The sequence below is a fragment of the Physeter macrocephalus genome, chromosome 5 (genome assembly GCF_002837175.3).
Source record: "Physeter macrocephalus isolate SW-GA chromosome 5, ASM283717v5, whole genome shotgun sequence".
Classification (NCBI taxonomy): domain Eukaryota; kingdom Metazoa; phylum Chordata; class Mammalia; order Artiodactyla; family Physeteridae; genus Physeter; species Physeter macrocephalus.
In genome coordinates this window covers 41,809,594-41,818,732 of record NC_041218.1, presented here as the reverse complement: position 1 = coordinate 41,818,732, position 9,139 = coordinate 41,809,594, and the positions used below count along the sequence as shown (strand labels likewise).

At 42.7% G+C, this 9,139-nt stretch overlaps 1 protein-coding gene across 18 annotated transcripts in view; it reads right to left on the bottom strand.

The window, feature by feature from the left end:
* Positions 1-9,139, bottom strand: part of ELMO1 (engulfment and cell motility 1) — a 557,053-nt gene that overhangs the window by 166,061 nt on the left and 381,853 nt on the right. For 16 of the 18 annotated variants that reach the window (XR_008617342.1, XM_055084916.1, XM_024131642.3 and 13 more), the window contains one exon: positions 5,366-5,502. Coding sequence is in view for 17 of the 18 variants with exons in the window: in XM_055084916.1 (XP_054940891.1) it covers positions 5,366-5,502 (137 nt within the window). In the remaining variant the exon portion in view is untranslated. Of the gene's footprint in view, positions 1-5,365; positions 5,503-8,436; positions 9,134-9,139 lie in introns of those variants that run through there. The other 2 variants (XM_055084921.1, XM_028489888.1) reach the window with 2 other exon arrangements.

Sequence of the window (9,139 nt, the reverse complement as noted above, 5' to 3'; positions counted from 1 at the left end):
TAATCATTAGAGAAATGCAAATCAAAACTACAATGAGGTATCACCTCACACTAGTCAGAATGGCCATCATCAAAAAATCTACAAACATCATATGCTGGAGAGGGTGTGGAGAAAAGGGAACCCTCTTGCACTGTAGGTGGGAATGTAAATTGATATAGCCACTATGGAGAACCGTATGGAGGTTCCTTAAAAATCTAAATATAGAACCACCATAAGACCCAGCAAACCCACTACTGAGCATACACCCTGAGAAAACCATAATTCAAAAAGAGTCATGTACCACAATGTTCATTGCAGCATTATTTACAATAGCCAGGACATAGAAGCAACGTAAGTGTCCATCGACAGATGAATGGATAAAGAAGATGTGACACATATATACAATGGAATATTACTCAGCCATAAAAAGAAACGAAATTGAGTTATTTGTAGTGAGTTGGATGCACCTAGAGTCTGTTATACAGAGTGAAGTAAGTCAGAAAGAGTAAAACAAATACCTATGTATGCTAACACATATATATGGAATCTAAAAAAAAAAAAAAGCAGTTCTCATGAACTTAGGGGCAGGACAGCAATAAAGACGCAGACATAGAGAATGGACTCGAGGATATGGGGAGGGGGAAAGGTAAGCTGGGACGAAGTGAGAGAGTGGCATGGACATATATACACTACCAAATGTAAAATAGTTAGGTAGTGGGAAGCAGCTGCATAGCACAGGGAGTTCAGCCCCATAGCACAGGGAGATCAGCTCGGTGCTTTGTGATCACCTAGAGGGGTGGGATAGGGAGGGTGGGAGGGAGACGCAAGAGGGAGGAGATATGAGGATATATGTATATGTATAGCTGATTCATTATGTCATAAAGCCGAAACTAACACACCACTGTAAAGCAATTATACTCCAAGAAAGATGTTAAAAATAAATAAATAAAGGCTTCAATGAAATAATTATGGGGCCACTTGTGTGCCAACATATCCAGCTCTGGTTTAGCTCTTCCCATGACAATGAATAATGCATGCGCTGAAATATTGGTAATAAAAGGCAAAAGCACTGAATACAAACTCAATGGTCTGAACCAATGGATTACTCTGCGGAGACTACTATATTGAGAAACTGTAAGAAAGTACCTTTCAAAGAATAAATATTTTAACCACTCTCTAATTCTACTTCTCTTAAATAAATAAAAAACATCGCATCTGCTGCTTCCCAGGTCTGGAGGAGCAGGAAGACAGCTGCTTTTCCAAACACTCACTTCCAGCAGCAGCATTAAGTACCAAGCACTAGGTATCTGCCAACTAGTGTCCCCACCAAGGTGGGTTGTAGAAGAGATTCCTGTGTCTGCTGGAATCTGATATTGTTTGTTGGAAAAAAATCACAATTTTAGAGTGAGGGATACTGCTTCTCCAGTAATGAGCTAAAGAAGGCAGATAGCTAAGCCTTTCTTACAGAACCCTGGGTGTCATGTCAAAAATTAAATCCACCATCTATGCTTCCATTCAAAGTGGTGAAAGCCTGAAAAGATGTCCAAGAAAGTTCAAAGAAACTGTGTCTCATGTTGGGCTCTTTTAAGATACTTCTGAATTCCCATTTGGACAATCTTAGGAAACAAGAAAAACGTTAAATCTACCAGTAACACCCAACCCACATTTGTTCCTAAATTCAATCTCTTCTGCTACCAAGTTAATAACAAGAAGAAAAGTGAACGGATTAAAATTCCAGCTTTTCTCTCTTTTCCAATTTATTATCTGGTAAAGCAAAAGGTGGCTGATAGGCAGCAGGAAAAAATCAGAAAAGACATTCTTCACATTGAACTAGAGGCCCTCACACAGGGTCCTTTTTTTTTTGTTAAGGCCAAAGAGACAAAAAAGAGAAATAAAAGAAAAAGGACATAATTATATCTGAATTTGAGCAACCACTAGCAGAACTCTGCAACAGGTATTATGCTAGTCTACCAGCCAAAAGAACAACAACAAAACTCATCTGTCCATGTTTCATTAATTTAAACTGATGATACCCACAGCTACAAATCTAATGTACTTACAACTTAAATACACATTATGGTAAGCAGAATAATGGCTCCCCATTGATGTCCATATTTTAATCCCCATAATCTGTGAATATATTTCCTTTTATGGCAAAAGGGAATTGAGGTTGCAGGTGAAATTGAGGTTGCGAATCAACTGACCTTAAAATAGGAACGATGACCCTGGATTATCCAGGTGGTCCAGTGTAATCACAGGGGTCCTTACAAGTGAAAGATGGAAACAGAACAGGGATCAGAGTGATAAGTAACGTGGAAACGACTGAACCTGCAGTTGCTGGTTTTGACGATGGACAAAGAGGGCCATTGAGACAAGGAATGCAGGCAGTTTCCAGAACCTGGAACAGGCAATGAAATGAATTCTCCCCAAGAGCCTCCAGAAAGGAACATAGCTCTGCTGACACCTTGATTTTAGCCCTGGGAGACCCATTTTTGGCTTCTGAATTATGGAACTGTAAGATAATAAATTTGTATTGTTCATGCCACTAAGTTTGTGGCAATATGTTCCAGCAGTATTAGGAAAGTAATAATACACGTGATAAAAAGTATATCACTGATAAACTTTTCTGGTTACAAAAGGAAGGCATGCATAGTATTAGAAAGAGAAAAGCAGACATAGTTAATGTGGAAAATTGAAATGCCTTGTCATACCATCCCTGATCCTCCTCTGATATCCATTCTTAACCAATGAATGGACATGTGGAGTGGGAGCCTCTACCTCTCAGGCCTCCAGCTGCCTGCCCACAGCCATAAACTACCATCCCTACTTGACAGCAGATGTGTAACATCACAGCTAGTTTACAATTGTCCAATGCAAAAAGATGGCACTAGGGCCACAGTAAGAAACTGTACTGGAACCTGGCTCTTAGATCTTGCGGCAGGAAGTTTTTGCAGCCATATAAGTTAATTACAAAAAGGTTTCAGCATGACCCTTCGGGGGCCTGCCATCACCTAACAGGACCTCACCCTGAGCAATGAGAATATCACCTCCACCAACCCGAGCACACAGCCACCATGAATAACACGGACCTGAGAGCCAGGCTCGTCTCCTCCCTGAAGCCCCTCTCAGCAACTCCAGACTGAGGCCTCTGGTTTCCTTTGCTAACAGTGTATGTATTCTTGGGGCTTCATGTCCTAAACTTGTAAGTTCCACAGAAATTAAGTGTCTAAGTACTCATTCCCTTGAGCCATTCCTTTGCAGGAATTTGGTAACGTTTTCTATATACCTTATCTACGCATAGATCTACAGCAATAATGTTTGATTTTATCATTTACAGAAATGCAGATTTCTGTAATTCTGGAGAAGCGGGATGAATGAAATGCCCTCAGCAGATGGATAGCTCAGTGCCAGAACACAGGAGTCAGTGAAGTCTCCTTCTCTTGGAGGAATAAGTGTCCCAGGACACAAGAGCTGAGGACTGGATGGCTTTCAGAAACAGTGCAGTATGGGAAGAGTTGAACTGAGCCAGAAGCAACGTGGCCATAGCAATTTCAGAGACTACTGATTTAACGTTCCCCTTTTTTGGGGCCTGATTGAACACAGGTCTCTGTGCTCTTTCTTCCCTCTCTCCCAAGGATAATTGCACCTGAACTGCAAAGTCCCTCATAATCAAGTGAAGTACACTCAGGAGGCTGCAGTTAACAATCATAAGGGAATTAATGGGCTTCTTTCCTCCACCTCCCCTCCTGAATCACGTCTGACCTTGGCTATAGTTGCTCAGACACTTGCAGCTCTAGCATGCAATTTACAGATCAGTGTTTTCCACAGAGGGGAGTCCCTGGGGCCTATTTCAATGAGTTAAATAGATGGCCCAGACAAATATATAAAAGGACTGAAGAGACCACTTAGGCCAGTACACAGAGTAAAACACAATCAAAAAATTTTGTAAAAGCGATCATAACCACAATGAACAGCAATAGGATAAACATGAAGATGTAAAGTAGGGCATCAAAATCACAAATTGTAGGGGAGGGGAGTAAAAAAATGTAGATCTTTTAGAATGTGTTTGAACTTAACACGACTGAACTTATCAGCCTAAAGCAAGTCGATACAGTTACTATACTCGAAAACCATGGTAACCACAAATCAAAAACATGCAACAGATTCACAAAAACAGAAAAGAAAGGAACTGAATAGGTGGCTCAGAATGGCTGGGATGGAATGGCGTTCTCTGCTACAACTGCAGGTAAGATCGTTATATTGATGGAGACTGTCAGGTTCTAACCTTGGGGAAGGCTTGGGGAAGAGTGTCCTCTTCCCAGTTTTCTTTCTTTTTAAACCAATATTGGTTCAAGATGCCATGGACCAGAAATATGGTGGGAAAGAAGGACCAGATATAAGTTCAGAAAAAAGAGGACTGGGAGGCAAAGACCAAGAACATCAAGTGACGCTGGAATTCAGATATTATGTCATGCCCCAAGCACAAACCCATGAAGGCCCCACGGGATGACTGGGAGACCAGACACTTAGACTCTTAGAAACCGTTATGCCCCCAGTACCAGGTCAGCAGGCATGGGTGATGGGGCCAACCAAACCCAGAGTCACAATACAGTAGCAAACCAGAATGATTAAAGGCCTAAGCATACCTGTCCCAACCATCAGTTATTACTAGCCATGTCATGATTGCTAACAAGGCTTTGATCTAAGGGTAAAGGTTTTGTTTATCTTGAAAAGTGTACGCAATGCTTCTGCTTCCTTAAGCTGGTCAGCACTCTTCTGTCCACCCAACATTCACTCACAAACAGAAATGTGCAATTCACACTCTTCAAAAAAACCAAATGCTTTCTGTAAACCCAGACACGTTCCATATAAACTTACTCAACTCCCTGAAAGAGGTCTTGCACTTTAATACTCGTTTTGACAGAGCAAAGGGCAGTAATCTCAACACAGCCATAACCCACAAAGAAACCAAGGGACCACAGCAGCCTTCCTCATCTCACTCTCTCCCTGGCAGCCACCTGCACAGGTGGAGCGGAGGCATTTTCCCCACTAGATCTGTAATAACAAGGCATCTCGGACCAAGGCCTTTAAAGGAAAAAGTTCATCTTACCAATATTTCTCAAGAAAGGGTCTCTGCTGGTGGCCCCTGCTTAGTAAGCCAAAAGGAACAAAGCTGCTCCAAGCTTATCCCTAGAGCGATAAGAGCATCGCTGGCACACAGCTTCCTGTCTCTATAGGTATGCCTTTCTTTCTCCATCCTTAACGTCACCTAAAATCACAGTCGTCCTCATTCTCCTTCCACACGCAGCCAAGGGACCAGGCAAAGGTGGGTGGGCCTCCACCGGGGACACAGGCAGCTTCTGTCTCTGCTTCAGATTCTCCTTACCTTGTTGAAGTCTTCAGAGGTTGCCCTCATTTCCTTCCACGTCTTGTTCAGGAGCTGGATACAGATGCAGAAAAACTCCTCGAAGGATCTGTCGTGGGTGAAGAACATCGGGTGGAAATCGTTGCAGGTCTCGCTAGCTGGAGGAAAGAGGAGGGAAAGAAGGGAGGAAGTCTGAGAAGGGAAATGAGAGGATACAGACACATGCTCCAAAGGGAGATGACGAGAGGCATATTTGGCTCAAGCCACAGTGGGAAAAAAGGCAACTTGAAAAGGCAACCAAAGGGTAGTCACCGTGAAACTTCACAGTTTAAGGTGAGATGGTCAGACCTACCCTTAGGCGCATATTTTGACTGAAGGAAGCGAGCTCCTAACTCACTCCATGATATGATCCTTATGGCTTTGGTCCAGGATCCCTGGTGTTGAATATGGGCTCTGCATCTGCCTTCTTGACCTTATAAAGGCTATTCAAACTGCCCTGTCAGTCACAGCTCTTCCATCACCCTTAATTTCCTATTTCTCAATAGAATAACTGGCAGAAGATGAGTTTTCCCGAATACACACTTAATTGCAACTTTGAAAATAGCATCCTTGATTATTTCTCCAGGGAGCTCTTTTTCCTCTTACGGCATTAAGTAGGGGATATTTGAGATCATTAACCTCAGACACCATTAACCATTTGTTTTACATTCTCAGACACAGATGGCTGGAGGTCAAAGCAGCCCAAGTGGCTCTGAAGGCTGCAACTGGTTCAGTCCTGGACCAAACCCTGAAGTCCGTCAGACTGCCTTCAAGCCACCCCATTACAAAGCTTCCTTTGTAATGGTCAGACCCAGTGCTCTGAGTTCTAGGTATGGCCACCTCTCTCCTCCTTCCCAAACCAGTACACCAGCCCCTTCCTTCTCAGCTCTCTGTCAAGCTGACATTTTTATAGCCCTTTTACGTACATTCATTTGATCTTTAGAACGCGTCTTACTGTTCATGTCTTAAGGGATGAGGACACTGGAGCCCAAGGAAGTAGGCTTTGTGACCCCCCCCCAAAACAAGATTCTAAATTTTTTTTTCTTTAAATATAAGCTGTTACTTACAGTGAAAGAATTCTGATTTTAATTGGAATCTATTTAAAGACCAATTCGTCTTCAAGACCCCAAATGATAGAATTTTAAGCTCTGGAAGCCCAGGAGAGGAGGATGGAATGGGGCGGGAGTAGGGTTTACAGCAGAGAACTTCTGTACTTGGGGAAGACCCTGGTGCTCACCGTGTAGTTGAACATGAATTCCACTTAGAGAGGATCCTCGGGTGAAGGCCCCTGGTGAGTGAACCCTGATCAAACCTAAGAGGACATGCTCTGCTTTGGTAGGGACACACTTATACACAAACCTCTTCTATCTTCACACTTTATCATAGTAAATGCTGTTTTCTTCCAGAGAAGGTAAGGGCATAGGCTAGCAGCAGCTTGCAGTCATGCAGAAAAGGTGTGGGTCTGAGGGCAGAAGGTTTGAGTTCAAGTCCAGCCCATGACAATGAGAAGCTAGTCACTTCACCTTCCTAAGCCTTGATTTTCTAAACTAAAAAATGGAAATGAAACCTCCTTTGCCTTCCCCATAGGCTATGGAGAGGCTCAAATGACACGATTCACAGGAAAGTGCTTTGAAAGGATAAAAGTTGGAGCAAGGCGGTGGTGATAACAATGAATGTCGTGCCAGCATATTGTTTCCAGGAACATAGGCTTGTTTTTTGATTCCTCCAATTCTTAGTCAAGCCTGTTACATCTCAGAAATTAGAGGCAAGAACATGTAAGTCACCCCACTCCAGCTCATTACCAGTAGAGATGGCACAAGTGAAGCTCTGACCTGATACACAAAGCTATTTAAGGAACCTGAAAAGTAAACACAGGATTATGTGTTTGCTGCCCTGGGCAATGAGCTGTCACTTTCATAAGCACTGAAGCCAATAAAATTGACCAGTCTAGAGAAGCACTTTAAACCACTATTGCCATACAAAACCTCGTTATTAATCACATTATGGTGTTATCATTTTGGGGGCTAGTGTGATTATATGTGTACTTTATGCCCTAGTTAAAGTTCTATGGGACTACTGGAGCTGAGTTAGCCAAACAAAACTGAGACCAACAAGCCCATCTCTTGTTTGGGTGAAAAGGGAGGGAAACAACATCGTTAGTAATAGGGATCGGGGGGACAGAAGATTGTGTATAACTCACCAAGGGCTCTACAGGCGTTATCTTCACAGCAACCCAGGAGGTAGGCATGAGGCTTATCCTCATTGTATATATAAGAAAGGTGAAACTTGGAGAAATTAAGCCTTCCATCATGAGCCTTTTTTTAGGTGGCTCCAAATGAGCATTGGGAACCCACAGTCTAGTTGACACAGCAGCAGCTTCCTGCCTTAGTTGATATCAAGAGCTCAGGGCATTTCCTTGTGATTGCTACTTTGAAAATTAATTTCTCCACCCACACTCCTAGATCTCCTTGGATTCGTCCTTCAACAGAAACCAGCATCCTGACCTGCAGTCCAGTGGGGCTCACAATAAGTGCACAGCCAGCACCTGTTGATGGACAACACCTGGCCATGTGACAGTACCAACAATGGCCATGCCACTGTCACCAGCCACATGCCAGGCACCATTACTGTTACTTATTACATCAAGCCCCTAGGAAGATAACATCAATTTCTTTTTATAAAATTAGAAATAGGAGAGTTAGAAAATTGTCCAAGGTCACATGGCTTTCAAGTGGCTGAGCTGGGATTCAAACTCAGGTCGACTTGGCTCCAAAGCCCATCATTGTTGCAGTGACAGGACCAGGAATCACACCCAACATTCTACACCAGAGACAGTGTTTTCAACCTCCACACGAGGATGGCTTTGCCATCATCCTAAGATTCTTTGAGACTCATCCCTTGGGATGAGGAATGGGCAAACAGCAAATCAAAACAATTTGTTCCTTGACATGTTACAAAAGAAACAACGAAAAGACTGATATATTTTGGGATTTTACACCCTTAAAAGGATGTTCCTGTATTAGAGGCAAGGAAAAAGTAACAAGTATTCATACTTTTTTCCTCAAAAACATTCAAATTGCAGATATTCAGGATTGAGGATGATCGAGCAGGAAGGACTGGTCCAGATTATCTGATTGGTTTCCCTCTTTTATTTTGCAGGTAAGAGTAGTGAGAAAGGCAAAATGGCTCGCCCAAGAGCTCATGACGGTGGAAAAGGGGCAAAGATGCTGGGAGCCAGGCTGCTGGGGTTCAAATCCTGGTTCTTTTGCCTACTGCTGAGTCACCTGGGCAAGTCATTTCATCTGTCAGTGTCTCAGTGTTCTCATCTGTAAACTGGGGGCAACAGTAGTATAAACTTCATCAGGTGGCTGTGGGGATTAAAAGGCAACAGTGAGTACAGGGAGTAAGCTCAATGCAAGTGTGAGCCAACAGGATTATGATGCTACTCATCATATAGCAAGGGGACCCTGGCCCAGGCCATCCCAGTGATAAACGTGAGCTTGTATCAGCTCACAGGGATGCCCTGACTCTCATGAACAGGGTCCTTAACTCAGAGGTTTAAACAAACAGATAAAAACAGAGAGGGGGAGGTTTACTACTGATTTTAAGGAAAATAAAAACACGTTGTGAGGAAAAAAACAGTGTTGAATTTGTAGGCAATGATTTTATACACGAAATTTAAAGAGAAGTTTTCAATGGGACAAAAATAGCAAGACTTTTTAAAAACCAAATTTTTTTTTTTTTTTTTTTTTTTTT